General features: G+C 60.3%; 1 protein-coding gene across 3 annotated transcripts; it reads left to right on the forward strand.

The window, feature by feature from the left end:
- The first annotated feature begins 1,626 nt into the window (after positions 1-1,626).
- DBN1 (drebrin 1) lies at positions 1,627-16,558 on the forward strand. 3 transcript variants are annotated; one of them, XM_045530566.1, is made up of 15 exons: positions 1,716-1,928; positions 6,438-6,493; positions 7,133-7,245; positions 7,428-7,502; positions 7,622-7,768; positions 7,925-8,002; positions 8,231-8,382; positions 8,460-8,523; positions 12,471-12,530; positions 12,621-12,744; positions 13,442-13,579; positions 13,911-14,081; positions 14,477-15,150; positions 15,448-15,550; positions 15,716-16,558. In XM_045530566.1, exons 1-15 carry the CDS (start codon positions 1,843-1,845, stop codon positions 15,784-15,786), a joined length of 2,112 nt encoding a protein of 703 aa, XP_045386522.1. In that variant the 5' UTR covers positions 1,716-1,842; the 3' UTR covers positions 15,787-16,558. The 3 variants fall into 3 exon arrangements, with proteins under 3 accessions (XP_045386520.1, XP_045386522.1, XP_045386521.1); XM_045530564.1 differs by lacking the exon at positions 13,442-13,579 and having other exon boundaries at positions 1,627-1,928; XM_045530565.1 differs by lacking the exon at positions 13,442-13,579 and having other exon boundaries at positions 12,471-12,524.
- Positions 16,559-16,750: the final 192 nt, after the last annotated feature.

Genomic DNA, 16,750 nt, shown 5'->3' on the forward strand with positions numbered 1-16,750 from the left:
TGGGGGATGGCTGAAGCTCTGTCCTCCCCACGGCGCCTCACCCCTCCACTTCCCTACCCTGTGTCATCCACTCACTTAGGGATCCCCACTGCATCCCAACTGCACCTAATGGCCAGTTGGTCTAGGGCACAGAGCCTGAGTTGACCTTGCCTGGGCCTCACTCTAGTGGGGGCCATGGGCAGAGTGGGCACCAAGAGTTCTTGAGACGGAGCCTATGGGATGTTTTGAGTTTTAAATGGGTTCTCCACCACTGCTGGACATAGGCGCACACTGCCCTCCCTCTCCTGGGATGCCAACTCAGAACTAGGAGGCCCAAGCCAGGGCATGGTGGCTCAAGCCTGTAAATCCTAGCACTCTGGGAGGCTGAGGCAGGAGTTTGAGACCAGCCTGAGCAAAAGTGAGAACCCATCTCTACTAAAAATATAAAAACTAGCTGGGCGGGCATGGTGGTGGCGCCTGTAGTCCCAGCTGCTCAGGAGGCTGAGGCAGGAGGATCGCTTGAGCCCAGGAGTTGGAGGCTGCAGTGAGCTGTGATGATGTCACGGCACTCTAACTGGGGCAACAGTGCAAGACTCTGGAAAAAAAAAAAAAAAGAACTAGGAGGCCCAGCTGGAACCACCTTCTCCTCTACCCCAGATTGGATCAGGTGAAGTGTGCTCAGGTTCTGTCCCCTCCCCTGGGAAGATGGGGTTGGGAGGCTTTGTAGTGGTGCAAAAGGCTTCTGAGAGCTGTGGAGGGTTTCAGGGTCCCACCCCAGCAAGGAATGGAGAAGTTCCAGGAGGCCCTGGCGTCGTGTCCACTCCTCTGCCGCCCCAGGCCTTTCTGTGCTCAGAGTCTTAGGAAATAAAGGTGCCTGGAGGTTCTGCCCCGAGAGTCCTTCGAGGAACCCTGCCCTGGGCATCTGGGGTTCGATGCTGCTTCCGGGAGAGTGAGGCTTGGGAGAGAGGGCAAGGGATTTCCTAGGTGGTCGTCTGAGAGGGCACAGGCTGGGTGGGAAGAGAGGCTGGCAGTGGTGAAGGGGCTGGGACTGGCCTGAGATGACAAGGCCATGGAGCACGGATAGAGGAGTGTGGTTAGCAACTGGATCAGGCCAGGCCTAGGACAGGAGGAGGGTGCAGCCAGGGATGGGGTGGTGAATGGGGGAGAGCACGTGCTAAGCATGGAGTTGGGAGTGGGGCTGAAGCTGGGACGGGAAAGGAACTGGGATGGATTTGGGGTTGGGACTCAGATGGCAGTGGACAGTGATGGGCGGGACCAGGAACGGACTTCTCTTTCAGGGAGAGAGGTGGGCTGCAGACGGGCCAGGAGTGGGCTGGCACGTGAACTGGGTTGGGGTTAGGGGTCAGGATGGACCAGGGATGGTGGTGAAGTCGGGGTGGAGGTGAATGAAGCAATGGGTGAGGCTGGACCAGATTGGGGCTGCCTTTGGGGCTGGGAAGAGGGTGAGCCTAGGTTGCAGTCAGGGACGGGCCAGGGCAGGGGAGGGTTTGGGACTTGCGGGCCACGGGCCTGGGCAGCGAGGGGCAGCTCGGCCGGGCGCCGCGTGCAGGGCGCGTGGGCCAGGGGCCTGGGGGCACCCGGGGCAGGCCGGGAAGGGGGGGCGGGCCTCCCCCTGGGCCGGCCGGGGCGGCGCTAGGACCGAGCGGGGAGGGAGCGAGCCGGGCGGAGCCAGCGCCCCCCGCCCCCCGCCGGCCGGCTCCCCTCCCCCGGCCCTGGCTCGCGCGGCTCGCAGCGCTGCAGAGGCTCAGAGGCGGCGGCGGCGGCTCCCTCTTTCCCTCCCTCCCTCTCGGTCCGTCCGTCCGTCCGTGCGTCCGTCCGTTCAGCCTCGGTCCGGCCCGAAGCATGGCCGGCGTCAGCTTCAGCGGCCACCGCCTGGAGCTGCTGGCGGCGTACGAAGAGGTGATTCGGGAGGAGAGCGCGGCCGACTGGTGAGCCCCCCCGCCCCCGCCCCCGGCCCCTTTGTCCCCGCCGCCGCCGCCGCCGCCGCGCCTTTGTTTCCATCCGGCCCCGCCGCCGAGAGGGGGGAGGAGACCCCGAAATGGTGCAGCGGCCGGGAGCGCCGGGGAGGGGCTGCCTTTGTGCGCGCCGGGGGAGGGGCCGGCCGGCCGGGCGGGGCACTGCCGGGCCCCTGGCGCCCCGAGGTGCCCCGGGCGCGCGGTGGGAGCGGGCGGCCGGACGCGGGCCAGATAGACGCGGGGTCCAGATGTGTGGCCCGGGGCCGCGTGGCCCTGCGGGAGCCCATCCCCCACTCCCACCGCCTCCCTCCTCCCCCGGGCCCAGGGGACAGGTGTGCACGGGGCGGCCAAGGGCACCTTCTCCACCTTCCAGCGTGTGAGGACCCGGCGGGGACCGGGCGGGGACGGGGCGGGGACCGAGCTAGCGAAGCCGACGCAGCCTGCCTGGCTTGGCTGGGCCGGGCCGCAGCACAAAGGAAAGCTAGGGCGGGGGAGGAGCGGAGCGGGCTGGGGGCCGGGGCGCCCCGCCCACCGGGGACCTCTCGGAGTTGGCCTTCTTCCCCCCCAACCTGGACTGGACTGTGATGGAAGGCTGCTCACTGCCACATGGCGACTGCAAAGTGACTCCCATACCTCTCCCGGGTTGCTGAGGAGGCAGGGATGAGCCCTCCTCTCCCCGACCTGAAGGGAATGGCAGGGACAGGGCAGCTGGGCTGGGGGCTACCGAGGGGACCGAGCTGCTTGTCTAGGGGGCCAGCCAAAGTCCCTGGGAGAAAGCCTTATGGAGAACAAGAGGAGGGAGCCCCCAAAGAGGGATGAGTGGAATGAGTAGATCCCTCGGGTTCCCAGCAAGGGTTACTGGGTCCCTGATGGGGGCGGAGCTGGACTGCCCCTCTCCGCCCCCCCCAGCTGTCGTCTCCCCCTGAGCGGGGTAGGATGTGGACCACCTGCTCTGGGGCTGGAGGCCCTGGTGTGGCAGGAAAAGAAAACCAAGGGGTTCCACAGTGCCCCATCCTGGAATCATCATCCCCCCAAAATACTTTTCTTACGGAGCAGGTGTCCATTCTGTTCCAAGGCCTCTCCTCCCCCAGCAGACAGGAAATAGGCTCTTCTTCTGGAGGAAACCGAGGCACAGAGCAAGGGTAGGTCTGAGGGACCCCACTTGCACTGGCCTCACCCTCACACTGGGAGGGCAGCCAGGTAGGGACACTGACCTGGGGGCTGGAGAAGGGGACAAGATGGCCAGGCCTCCATGCCATGGTACTGCAGCACTGGCGGGCAGCCAGCCTGGAAGGATGGACGCGGGAGACGAGCTCTCCTGTCCTGCAGGTCAGTCACAGGAGAGGCCGGCACAGGCTAAGCAGGCAGGCCGCCCGCCCGTTGTCCCAGCCCTGTCCCTGGGGTGCTGAGATCATGGGAGGAGCTCTGGGCAAGTGGCCGGCTTGGCCCGATGGAAGAGCTGGCCCTGGGATAAGGCCCTGCCTGGGAAGAGGCACAACCCACCCCAGAACACCTCCCTCAACCTCTACTTTGAGGGGTATTGTCTGCCACCACCCCATTTTCTCCTAACCCCCCAAAGGAGAGCTCTAGCAGCCTAGTGCCAGGGCCACACAGCACTGCTGCCCCACATCCTGTTCAGCAGAGGCCTGGGCTCCCACTGCCCAGCATCATCCATGTGGCCAAAGCAAGTTATTCATCACTGGCATGCGTCACCCCCCCATCTGGGTTGTGTGTGGGACACACGCAGACGCATGCACGCACCCTGCATATGCACAGTTGCTCACTCCCAAAGGCCCAGATTGCATTTTGAAAGAAGGCCGTGAGGACCACATCCTGCAGAAGGGGCCTGAGTGCCCCCAGTGCCCAGCGTAGAACCAGGGGTGTGGTGAGGTCTTGAGGCTCAAGGGTAGACCTTGCACTTAGGGTCTGCCCAGAGGGAGGGGTATCTTGGGTACAATTGCTGGCTGCCCTCCCTTTCCTTGCCTTTAATAAGGGAGGGAGTGATTGGGGGGAGCTCACTCCTAGATGCCAGGGTCTCTGAAATGAACCATTGCCCTGGCACTGGGAACAGGGAACCCAGGAAGTCAGGTTGTGCAGTGAAAAAGGGCACTGTTGCCCTCATTGTGATATTATTCACTGTGTGACCACAAACAAGTCTCTGGTCCTCTTGGAAAGAAGAAGAGGAGATTGGGCTCAACCATATCTAGCACACCCACGGCCTTCCCAGCTCTAACATCCTGTGGGTGGGATTGTCCTGAGGGGTCTACCTGCCTTCAGCCCCCACCCCCAGCTGACCCCAGGATCTCCCTGGAACTGCCACAGGCCAGCTCCCACCTCACCCTAGTCCAGTTTCTCTGGCCTAGATGGTTTCTAAGAGTTTGTGTCAGTATCACAGACACCTACTGGCGCTGCTCTGTGCTGGGCCCTGGGACCCAGAGAACAGTGTGTGTTCATTGACTGAGTCAGTGCTTGCCTTCACAAAGCTTCCAGTCTGGGGCGGTATCTGTCCTCAGGGGATGGAGCTGGAGAGATGTGTAGATTCCTCCCTACCCCCCGGATGCCCAGCGGATGCCCAGTAGATTCACCGCCAGGCCCAGGGTGCCTCTGGTGTGTTTGCGAAGTACTGGTCTCACGGCCCTGCTGGGTGTGGTGGGTGCCCTGGGGAGGTGCAGCTTGGGGGAGACTGCCTGGGGAGCTGGCACTGGGCCCTGCAGGATGGAAGGATCCAGTTGGGGGCAGGCGTGGGGCAGAGAAGCAGACCTGGCCTTCCGGGTGAAAGAACCACAGGCAAAGGGTCCTGAGTGGGACCTCTCTAGCACCAGGCTTGGAATGGGGAGCCGTCCAGGGTGACCCAAGTGTGTTCTGATGGAAAGGCAGGCCGGGGTGGAGCTGAGGGAGGTGGGCTGCTGAAGGGTTTGAACCGAGGTGTGGTTTCTGTTGGGGACGGGCTGTGGCCAGAGCAGGAAGAGGTGGCAAGAGATGGGCCGGCAGGGACTGAGGATGGAAGGGGCTTGTAGAGCCTGGGCAAGGCAAAGACAAGTCATCCCAAATTGGGGTAATGTCTAGAGCAGTTCCTGGGAACCAGGATCCCTGGGCTCTGCCTCAGTTTCCCATCTGTGAAAGGAGAGGGGCAGACCCTGCTTCTCTGAGGGCCCTTTGTTCCCAGGGCTGGGTTAGGGCAGCCAGACAGGTGGTGGGACAGCTGTGCTGGGAGGCAGCTGTCAGGGCCGGGCTGGGGCAGGGGCAACAGTTGGATCAGGAGCTCCCAGCCCCACAGCGCACCTGTGTCCTTTTCTAGAGGTGGGGTGGGGGATTGGGACAGGGTGTGGCTGGGGGCCATTTGGCCCTGGCAGTAACCTCCTGGGGCTGGGGCCAGACTTCCTCCTCCTCCCGTCCCTCACCCCCTCCTTCATTTCCTCTTCCTCCCTTCTCTTCTCTCCTTTCTTTTGTCTTCCTCTCTGCCTCCTCTCCCTGCTTCTCTTCTCATTGCCCTTCTCTGCTGCCCCCGCTCCTCACAGCCTCCTGCCTTGGCACTGGGGAATAGTTTGGAGAAGGGTCTGAGCCCTTCTGAACCTCAGGGACAAGGCCCTTCCCAGGTGCCAGGGCCCTTCCTCCCTCCCAGCTGGTCCTCAGCCCTGCCTAGGTCCGGGTGGGAGGTGTCTCTGCACTCCCCTCACTGCGGGCCTGACGAAGCCAAGGAGGAGGAGGGAGGAAGGCTGCTAGGTCAGCTTTCTGGCCAAGCTAAGGCAGAAGGAAAGGGGCAGTCCCAGGAGACCTCTGCTGGGTGGAGGCAGCCTAGGGGCTGGAAGGCCAGGAGAGCACAGCTGCCCTGGGGCTAGAGTCTGGGCAGAGTGACTGCAGTGACCTCATCCCCATTTCAGAGAGGCGGAGATTGAGGCTGAGGGCGGGTCTCCAGGGTCCTTTGTGTTCCAGGAGAATGCAGCTGGGGTGGGCCAGTCGTGTGCCAGTTGCCAGGTTGCCATGGTTACTGGGGGATGCCCAGAGTTGTGGGTGCACCAGGTTCTGTCTCCTCCCCTTTCCTCCCGTGGTGGGGAGGGGCAGTGGGTACCAAGGCACGTGCCAGGTAGGTTCCTGGCACCGGCCAATGGGGGATGAGGATCGTGGTAGCCAGGGAACGGTAACCAAGGAACCGTCGCCTTGGAATCTCCATTGCACACCCGCTCCACTGGGTTGTAGGCTGCCAGGGCCAGGGCCAGGACGCACTGAGCTCGACCAGGCAGCAATTTCTCCTCTCATTGCCTGCTCCCCACCTGCCCCAGGCCCCCACAGGGCTACCAGTATGCACCCTGCTGGCGCTTACATGAAATGGTGCCTGGCCCTGTTGTCACGGCAATAGCAGGAGCCCTGCCCCTTCTGTTCTGTCCCCTCTGTGTCCCTCCTCCTCCCCAGGGCCATCCCCACCCAAAACTGGTGGCCTGGGCCCTGATAGTTTGATGAGACACCCCCACCCCCCCTTCCCAGGGCTCTGTACACATATGAGGATGGATCAGATGACCTCAAGCTTGCAGCCTCAGGAGGTAAGAATTCCAGCCTTTCCCTCACCTTCCTCTCTGTCCCTCCTCTGGTGGTTTTCTTCCCCACCCGCCTGACTGGGCCCCCAGCCACCTTCCCACCTGCAGCCAGCAGACCCACGCTGGTCTGGCGGGTGTCCTTCCTCCTTCCTTGCATCATCCCTGTGGTCCCAAGTGGGAAGGGAGGGAGCCTCATCTAACATTTGACTTCTGAGAAGACTGAGCTTCAGAGAGGGAAAGTGACTTGCCCAGAGTCACATGGCTGAGAGGGAAGGGGCCTGACAGGGCCGGCCTGGATTGACACCACCTTCTCCAGAGGAGGGAGGCTTTATTTTACCCCGCTGGGCACTAGCACCTGGTGAGATGTGATGATGTGCGACGAGGAGACATGAGGATGTGTGAGGAACAAGCACTTCCCCAGTCCTGCCCCAGATCAGGCCCTGGAGGGATCTGAGGCAAAGCTAGACACTGTCTGCCCCTTACCGCCACTCTATACCAGCACAGAGCTCTGCAACCTCCAGACCTCAGAGGCCAGAAGACCCCTCGGGGGCCTGCAGAGCCCATGAGGAGTCTTTGGGTTCCAGGCACCTTTTGGGGTAAGGGTGTAGGAGATGGAGAGTCCTGACCCTCTCTTGACTCTCCCAGAAGGGGGCTTGCAGGAGCTTTCGGGCCACTTCGAGAACCAGAAGGTGATGTACGGCTTCTGCAGCGTCAAGGACTCCCAGGCTGCGCTACCAAAATACGTGCTCATCAACTGGGTATGTAGCTTCGGGCTGGGGAAGGGAGCTGAAGGCCCAGAGCTGTCACCCTCCACCCGCCGCTGCCCTTTGACACCGGTGGAGAGAGAGAACCCCGCTAGCCCCGGGGAAGGAAGTCGGGGGCCTGGCACCTCATCATGCAGGGCCCTTTCCTAACCCCCTCTTTGCTGGGTACTTTGCAGGTGGGTGAAGACGTGCCTGATGCCCGTAAGTGCGCTTGTGCCAGCCATGTGGCAAAGGTGGCTGAGTTCTTCCAGGTGTGTATGGGGCCAGGGCTTGTAGGGTTGGGGACAGCCACCCAGGGCCTGGTGTGTGTGTGAAGGGCAGTAATGGTAAAGAGCTGGGATGCGGCCTGAACACTGCCTTCTTGTGGAAGGGTGTCGATGTGATCGTGAATGCCAGCAGCGTGGAAGACATCGACGCAGGCGCCATTGGGCAGCGGCTCTCCAATGGGCTGGCGCGGCTCTCCAGCCCTGTGCTGCACCGGCTGCGGCTGCGAGAGGATGAGAACGCCGAGCCCGTGGTCAGTGTGTGCCTGGGGCTGCCCGGCCCTGCCCGCACGTCCTGACGCCCGAGTCTGGCCTGCCAGGACCTTCCTAGTGCCTACCCTTTGCATGTGGGGGCTCCCAAGGCATTCAGCCTGCTCTCTCTGCTCATGCCCGCTCATTTGACTCTGCAGGGCACCACCTACCAGAAGACGGACGCGGCTGTAGAGATGAAGCGGATTAACCGTGAGCAGTTCTGGGAGCAGGCCAAGGTATGGGAGCCTTCGCCTGGCCTTCAGGCTGAGCTGCCCTTCCCGGGCCGCGTGGGGAAGCCCTGAGCCCCTCACTTGGGACAGCGTGAAAGAGCAAGCCTTCTTGGCCTTGTGCCCACCGCTCTCCCTGACCCCTCAAACAACTGGCTCCCCAGCCCTGGGCTAGGGAGGGCCCGAGGGCAGGCCAGGCCCCCAGGCTCAGGGGCTGCCATGCTCTGTGGCCTGCAGAAGGAGGAAGAGCTGAGGAAGGAGGAGGAGCGGAAGAAGGCCCTGGATGAGAGGCTGAGGTTTGAGCAGGAGCGGATGGAGCAGGAGCGGCAGGAGCAGGAGGAGCGGGAGCGGCGCTACCGGGAGCGGGAACAGCAGATCGAGGAGCACAGGTGAACCCGCCCACGTGGCTGCTGGGGTCCCCAGGCCGCCCTGCAGGGGTGCTGGCTGCTTATATTTATTGTTCCAGGAGGAAACAGCAGACTTTAGAAGCTGAAGAGGCCAAGAGGAGGTTGAAAGAGCAGTCTATCTTTGTAAGTTCTTTGCCAGGGCTCCTGTCTCCTGGTCCAGAAAGTGAGGATGGTCACTTTGTTCCTGGGTCTCGGGAGTGGCTTGGGGACAGCACCGGTGTTCTGAGGACCTGCATGGGCATGGGGGGCCATGGAACATCCAGGCTGGCGCCCCATCATGTCAGGCTCTGGCCTCTGGCTGTGGAGAAAGCTACCCTGGAGAAGCTCATACTCTAGATTCAAAGAGAAAATCCACCTTGACCCAGACCCCCACTGACCAGCCTCCCCGTCCCCTCCCCAGTGGGGCCTGGGGGGCCCAGGGTGGATTAGACACAGTTCCTACATGTAGGCTCGAGGCCTGGTCCCGCCATGCGAGTGCTGCGGAGCTGCGTGGACGCGCCCGGGCTGGTGCTCTGAGCAGCTGTGCTCAGCGTGCAGCGTCTCCTCTGGAGCAGCCGCTTCTTCCAGGGGTGCTGTCCAAATCTTCCAGGGGTGCAGCCGCTTCTTCCAGGGGTGCATTCCAAACTCTGGGAATGGCTCGTGGGTCCTGTGGATTGGTCCCTGAAAATCACAGTGCAGTCAGATATTCATGCTTTGAACTGAATTTAGTATTTCAGAAATAGCTAATAGTTGAGGACTAAATGTGGTTCAGTTCAGGAGCGGAGACAGGGTGAGACTCACCTGGATTGGGACTGCGAAGGGCAGGTCTTGGGCCATTGGGACTCAGACAAGCGTCATGGTCATACTCACAGGAGGCTGAGAAGGAGGAGGCAAGACAGTCTTGTAGGCATCAGCACTAAGTGGCCATCGTAGGTCACTCCGATCACATCAGCCCGAGGATGGGTGGAGATGATGCGAGGTTGGTACACGGCAGCCGCGGTCCTCCACTCAGCAAACACTGGCCCCCTGCACGTGCCAGGCATTAGAAATGAGGTGGAGAGCAAGATGGGCAAGATATTTTTTTTTAATGAGTTGATTCATTTCTCCGTTTTTAATTGTAAAACATGCATAACATAAAAGATGCCATTTCGACCATTTTGAAGTGTGCAGTTCGGTGGCATTAAGCACATTCACAGTGTTGTGCAGCCACCGCCACCTCCAGAACTTTTCCCTCTTGCAAAACTCTGTCCCCACTGAACGATAACTCCCCAGTCCCCTACCCCCTAGCCCCTGGCAGCCACCATTCTACTTTCTGTCTCTGAATTTGATTACTCTGGGTACCTCATATAGGGTCTCCCTTTGTGACTGGCTTATTTCACTTAGCATGTTTTCTCAAGGTCCGTCCATGTTGTAGCACGTGTCAGAATTTCCTTCTTTTTAAAGGCTGAACAATATTCCATTGTGTGTATATATCACACATTTTGTTTATCCATTTCAAGGTTTTTCTTTTTTTTAGACAGCGTCTCACTCTGTCACCCGGGCTAGAGTGCCGTGGCATCAGCCTAGCGCACAGCAACCTCAAACTCCTGGGCTCAAGCGATCCTCCTGCCTCAGCCTCCCGAGTAGCTGGGACTACAGGCATGCACCACCATGCCCAGCTAATTTTTTTGTTTCTATTTTTAGTTGGCTGGCTAATTTTTTCTATTTTTAGTAGAGATAGGGTCTCACTCTTGCTCAGGCTGGTCACTAACTCCTGACCTTAAGCTATCCTCCCACCTCGGCCTGCCAGAGTTCTAGGATTACAGGTGTGAGCCACCATGCCTGGCCCATTTTAAGGTTTTTTTGAAAAAGCTTATGCTAAAATTTCAAACACACACACACACATACACATACAGTTAGAATAGTATAGTGAACCACTGAGCTAATTGCTCATTTCCACCAATTATCAACATTTCAGGCAAAGTTTGAGGGGCTCATACCATTATGTTATATATAGTCCCAACTGGCCCATCAATGTGGGATCCCAGTTTCTCTTATGTGACAGTGACAGTGGACATTCCAGGTCAGTGTGGTGGCCTTGTAACTTCAAGTCCTTTAAGGAAGTTCCCATGTGAGAGACTTTGAGATTTAGCACCATAAAATGCTTTCTCGTGGTTTAAGGAGCTGTTCTGCTTTCTCTCCCGTTAATAAGAATTGTGTTCCTTGTCTGGGTCATCTTTTTGCCTGGGCTGCCAGGGAGCTCCCATGTATATGAAAATGCTTAGGCACAGCAGTGCTCTTGACCCTTATGGTTAGTGTATTGATCTCTCTTAGCCATAGCCCTTGTTTCAGTGTTGTTTGAATGGATGATAGTAAAGCCTTTGTGGTAAGCTGCCTCTGGTCCTTTTTTTGTTTTTTTTTTTGAGATGGTCTTAAACTCCTGCGGGTGATCCTCCTGCCTTGGTCTCTCAGAGTGCTGGGATTACAAGTGTGAGCCACTGGGTCCAGCCTGGTCCTTTTTTTGAACAAGGCAGAGGAGCCTAGTGAGGTTACACTAGGCGGGGGCAGAGTACCAAAGGCTGGTCAGATGCACGTGTGTTTATGGGAAGGCAAGGAGCCCGGCCAGACTGGAGCCCAGCGGGCTGAGGAGGGCATTTGGTAGGGAAGGGAGGGCAAGGTCAGAGGGGGAGTTGACACTTCATCCTGGAAGACACAAAGTTATTGTTGAAGTGACAGCCCTCTTGAGGGGGCCCTATTATATGAAGGGCCCTTCTGGTGCACTCTGATGACAAGTTTAAGTTCTAGGTTACGTGCTCAGAAACAAAGAAGCCCTGTTCCGTCACCTCCTCACCTGTGGCTTCTCCTTGCTCAGCAGTCCCACCTGCCTCATCTGCCACGTGAGCAGCAGGGGCTGCTGAGTAAGGGGTCTTTGGTGCAGTGAGTTAGTTGAACAAACATGTACCAACCTTGGGTGCTGGCCGCTCACACAGACCCAGGTCCTCATCCTGTGTCACTCACAGAGGGTGGGGGAAACAGGAAATTGTGATGTGATGGAATCTGTGCTGAATGCCAGGAACACCCAGGAGGCAGTGCCCAGGCTGAGGCTGGAACCAGAGGGCAGGACGTGGGGTGGGAGTTGGTTGAGCGGAGAGAGAGGTCTGCCATGCCAAGGCAGAGGTGGGCAAGGGCACGCCTGTTCCAGGAGCCGTGACTGCACGGAGCTGGAGCTGAGGACTTGACGTCTCCCTCAGAGCGGGCGAGTGGGGGCGGCTGGGGGCGTGTGGAGGGGTGAGGGCTAGGTCAGGTGGGGGAGGGCACGTGCGCCTGGCCGGGGCCTGCCTACCTGCACCGGCCTGCCTACCTCACAGCGAGAAGCAGCCAGGTGAAGCCCAGTGGGGCGTGGTGGGGGCTGCGGTGAGCAGCTACAGCGCCACCCTGGCCCACAGCTGCTTTTGGGGCATGCGGGTAGTGTTGCCAGGGCCTGTGGCATTTTAAGAGAAACTGGGATCCCAATTTCAGTATGAGAGTTCCTGATTTTTAAGTAGTGGCAACTAATTAACATAGTTTAAAAATAACCATAGCAGCAAAACAAAAGCCATCTGTGGGTCATACTCAGCCAGTGCTGGCTGTGGCTTTAAGCTCGGGAAAAGCATGGTCTGATCTGGATTTGGGGAAGGTCCTTTCAGGGTCTATAGAGGGGAGCTCAGTGGGGAGAGCAGGGAGGCTGGGACCAGTGAGGAGCCTGGGCCATGATCCCAGGGTCCAGGAGGCACCGACAGGAGTGTGGTGACCCTGGTACAGGGCTAGGAGGTCCAAGAGAAGTTAGCTGCAAAGCAAGGTGTACTCCTCGGTGGCACTGGGCACCTGCTTAGATGTAGGGGGAGCAAGCAGGTGCGTGAGCCGGGTGTCCAGGCACCTGGCCTGGGTGTCCAGGCACCCTGGCCAAGCACCTGGAGGGTGGGGAGAGGTGCTGTGTGTGTGGGTGGTGGTGGAGCAGGGGTGCTGCCTCTGAGACCCTTTCTGCAAGATCATGGAAGAAACATACAGGCTGTAAGAAGGCCAAGAGTCCCTGCGGGGGTGGGTGCCCAGGACACTGTCCCTTTGGTTTCCAGGGTGACCAGCGGGATGAGGAAGAAGAAACCCAGATGAAGAAGTCGGAATCAGAGGTAGAGGTGAGAGGTGGGGGCACAGTACGGGTGAGGTGGGCAGGGGCTGCCTCAGCTGGGCCCAGCCCAGCCCAGTGCCAACCCTTGTGCCCTCAGGAGGCAGCAGCCATTATTGCCCAGCGGCCTGACAACCCCCGGGAGTTCTTCAAGCAGCAGGAACGAGTGGCATCGGCCTCTACGGGCAGCTGTGATGTGCCCTTGCCCTTCAACCACCGGCCAGGTAGTCCCAGGCCTCACCCCCACCTGACTCCTACTCCTCAGGTCCTGGCCCTGAGCCTCTCTGGGACTCTTGGACTCTTTCTTGGAAGGGAGGCCTTGCCCAAGGACTCCTTGGAGAAGGCGAGACCCTTCATCCAACGTGCTTCCACCCACCGCTTCCCAGGTGGCAGGACCCTGAGAAGGGCCGGGGGCAGTGCTGATGTTGGGCCTTGGCTGAGCAATGGGCAGTGCCAGGGCCAACTGGGAAGCTCGGGCATGGGCTGAGGCACACCACCAGCTGCAGGGAGCAGCCCTGCTGGGGTGAACTAGGTCTGGCCTGAAGGGTTGGGGGTGCATGTGGGGTGGGTTCTCTCCCTGGCTGAGTTTGAGCAGCCTGGCTCCTGCACCTGGGCTCCGTGTTTGGCCCCTCTGTGTGCTCCGCGCCAGCACTCTGGCACTGTCACACCCCATCTGCCGGTCTAGTGTGCTTGGCCCTGAGTGTGCGGGCTGTCCTGGTTGCACTCTGCTTAGAGGCTGGCTGTGTGTAGCAGGCTCCTTGCTGTGTGTTTGCTGCTGGGCTTGGCTGAGTGTGCACCCTGGCTGGAGGTGGCTTGGACATCCAGGGCCGGCCTTGGGGGTGGGTGAGGCCTCGGGCAGGGGTGGGGGAGACTGACCCTCTCTTGTCCTCTGTCTCTCTCTCTGTCTGTCTCTCTCGGCAGGTCGTCCGTACTGCCCTTTCATAAAGGCATCGGACAGTGGGCCTTCCTCCTCCTCCTCTTCCTCCTCCTCCCCTCCACGGACTCCCTTTCCCTATATCACCTGTCACCGCACCCCAAACCTCTCTTCCTCCCTCCCATGTAGGTAGCAGCCCCAGGCCTCGGCGGGGGGTAAGGAGGGCCCCGCTTCCCAGCAGCCCCCCGCCCTCGCTCCCCTAGCCCGACCGCTGATCTCTGGTGTTTGTCCCCCAGAGCAGGTACTGCCTGCCTCTTGCCCCTGGCCCTATGGGGCACTGGCCCCCAGGGGCCTGCCTTATAGGGTCTGGAGCCGTAGTCTGGCCCCTGGGGGCCTGGGGAGCTCCCAGCCCCCACCCAGACTCCAGAGAGGAGGTGCTGGCCAGGTCCCCGGTGGACAGTCTTGGTCCTACCTGGCTCCTCCACCCCACTGACCAACCTGGGGGTTTTCCCGCAGGCAGCCACCTGGACAGCCACCGGAGGATGGCGCCTACCCCCATCCCCACCCGGAGCCCATCCGACTCGAGCACAGCCTCCACTCCTGTCACTGAGCAGGTCGAACGGGCCCTGGATGAGGTCACGTCCTCACAGCCTCCGCCACTGCCGCCGCCGCCCCTGCCAGCCCAAGGTGAGAGAGGGACCCAACCTGCACCAGGCCTCCCGTCATCCCCTGGGCTGGGAACCCCAAGTTGCCATGGTAACAGCTCCCCAGGGATCTGGGCCACCTATTACCATGCCTGTACTGCCCTGGGAGTGCCTGTGGCAGGGAGCAGCCCCGGTTTGCAGTCAGACCTGCACTCTCTAAACCTCAGTGCCTGCCTCCTGGGGCTGCTGAGCGGTTTAAAGACACTAGGTAAAGGGATACTGGGGTGCAAGCTGGTGCTGAGAGGAACCCTGCGTAGAAGTCCCTAACTCCCTCTCTCCTCAGTGGGTGGACAGGGTATTGTAGGTGGCCGCCCAGGGTCTCCATCCTTCCCCAAAGGAGCTGATTGGCATCTGTCTCCTCCATCTGTGCTGTGACAGAGACCCAGGAGCCTTGCCCCAGCCTGGACAGTGAAGAGACCAGAGCAGCAGCCCCTCAGGCCTGGGCTGGCCCCGTGGAGGAGGCCCCTCAGGCACAGGCGCCCCCCCGGGAGCAAGACAGGCCTGAGGAGGACTTGACATTCTTGGAGGAGTCTCCAGAGCAGGCTGTTGCGGCTGCCCCCGTGGAGCCTGCCGCAGCCGACACCACTGTGGCCGACACCTCGGTGGCTGATGCCAATGCAGCTGACACCATTGAATCTGCTGCTGCCACTGCTGACACCACTATTGCCAACAATGTCCCCCCCACCACTGCCAGCCTCATCAACCTATGGCCTGGTGACGGGGAAGGGGCCTCTGCACTCCAGGCTGAGCCCCTGGCCCCCACGCCATCCTCGGGTACTGAGGTCACCCTGGCAGAGGTGCCCCTGCTGGACGAGGTGGCTCAGGAGCCCCTGCTGCCAGTAGGCGGAGGTTGTACCAACCTTCTCAATTTTGATGAGCTGCCTGAGCCGCCAGCTACCTTCTGTGACCCAGAGGAGGAAGCAGAAGGGGAGCCCCTGGCTGCCCCCCAGGCCCAAGCTCTGCCCTCAGCTTTCGGGGAGCTGGAGCAGGAGCCAGAGCCGGAACCCCACCTGCTGACCAATGGCGAGACCACCCAGAAGGAGGGGACCCAGGTGGGGCAGGGGCAGCCTGGGGGAGGGCTGGTAGTCAGGGCTAAACAGGGGGCTGGCTCGGCATTCCTCAAGCCTGCAGCAGTACCCATCTCTGTGACCCACATTATTTGGGGGGATGCTCATTCCACTCCCCCTCCCTGGACCACCTCTGCTTTTGTTCCCAAGGCAGGCTTCTGTGTTTCCCTGGCAACCACTGATGGAATCATTGGTTGCTGAGGAAACGGGCTCAGGCCTGATAGGTCAGCCCTAGTCCTGCTGGGTGGGGCCCAGTGACCTGGTGCTTTCTTTCCCCTGCAGGCCAGTGAGGGGTACTTCAGTCAGTCACAGGAGGAGGAGTTTGCCCAATCGGAAGAGCTGTGTGCAAAGGCTCCGCCTCCTGTGTTCTACAACAAGCCTCCAGGTAGTACTGGGGTGGATGGGGGGGAATTCTGCTGGTGGTCTGGGTTTGAGTGTGGGCAGGCAGCCCCATATACACACACTACTGGCACAGCTCCCAGAGGTTAGGGACAAAATCATGGATGTGCTGGGCCATCTCCTTAAGTCCTCTCTTCTCCCAACACCACAGAAATCGACATCACCTGCTGGGATGCAGACCCAGTACCGGAAGAGGAGGAGGGCTTCGAGGGTGGCGATTAGCAGTGGTGCCAGTCCTAGGTGCCCTCGCCAAGGCCGCCCACCCGTGCCGCCTCTGGCCAGACGGCCCGCCACGCCTGCATTCGCAGCAGTTCCGCCTGGCACCTACTCCGGATTCCGGCCATGGCCCAGGACTTGGCCGCTTCCCTACCCACAGGGCCTGACTTTTACAGCTTTTCTCTCTTTTTTTTTTTTTAAAGTTGATAGGAGACTTGTACAGTTGACTGGTTTTCCTCCCGTTGGTAGTTGAGCCGCTGTTGCAAATTCCACCCTTCCTGCCGGGTCCAGACTGTAGCTCTTAGTCCTTCCTGCTCAGCTGGCCGGGGCAGAGGCCTCACCCTGCTTGGGGCCTGGTGTGGGGGGAGCTCTGGTGGGAAAATGTCCCCCCACCTCTTTTCCTAGTTTTATGTTTCTTGGAAAAATATCACTTTGTATTCTGTGTCCAGGGCTTCAGATATTTTGCACGAATTTTAAAACATGGCAATAAATGGCTCATGGGCTCTGGCTCCCTGGGACCCACTCCCTGCCTGGCCCAAAGGAAGTAGCAGGCCCAGCTGGGGCCCCTCGGCTACCCCGCCCTCTCCTGCCGGGCAGGTCCCAGGCTGGAGGCCCTAGGCGAGATTCAGGTCGGGTCTGTGGATGGGGCTCTTCCCCAACTCCTTCCTCTTTGCTTGGGTTCCTTTTTCACATTCAGTAACTGTTTTTTTTTTTTGGAAAGCACAAACTTCTGTAACGGGTCGTGCTCATGTCTGTTAATAAAGAAGTCCAGATCCCTTTGGGCCTGCTGCTCTGGGCCTCCAGGGACTGATCTGGTGTGGGCCACGCCCCGGCCCCAGTCCCAAGTCCTCTCACCTCCATGGCCGCAGAGGGAGCGGCACCTCTGCCACCAGGGGGCGCCCTAGCCGCGATCGCACAGGCAGGTCAGGCGGTGGTCCGGGCTCCCTGGACTACCGGCCCCGGGCCCGGA

This window comes from Lemur catta, chromosome 18, assembly GCF_020740605.2.
Source record: "Lemur catta isolate mLemCat1 chromosome 18, mLemCat1.pri, whole genome shotgun sequence".
In the NCBI taxonomy this organism is placed as follows: Eukaryota; Metazoa; Chordata; class Mammalia; order Primates; family Lemuridae; genus Lemur; species Lemur catta.

Bases quoted from the DNA above. Each gene is read 5' to 3' on its own strand.
- DBN1 (XM_045530566.1), top strand. From the start codon at position 1,843: ATGGCCGGCGTCAGCTTCAGCGGCCACCGCCTGGAGCTGCTGGCGGCG. The intron at 12,531-12,620 runs GTGAGAGGTGGG...TTGTGCCCTCAG, and splicing joins AGTCGGAATCAGAGGTAGAG to GAGGCAGCAGCCATTATTGC. The intron at 14,082-14,476 runs GTGAGAGAGGGA...GTGCTGTGACAG, and splicing joins GCCGCCCCTGCCAGCCCAAG to AGACCCAGGAGCCTTGCCCC.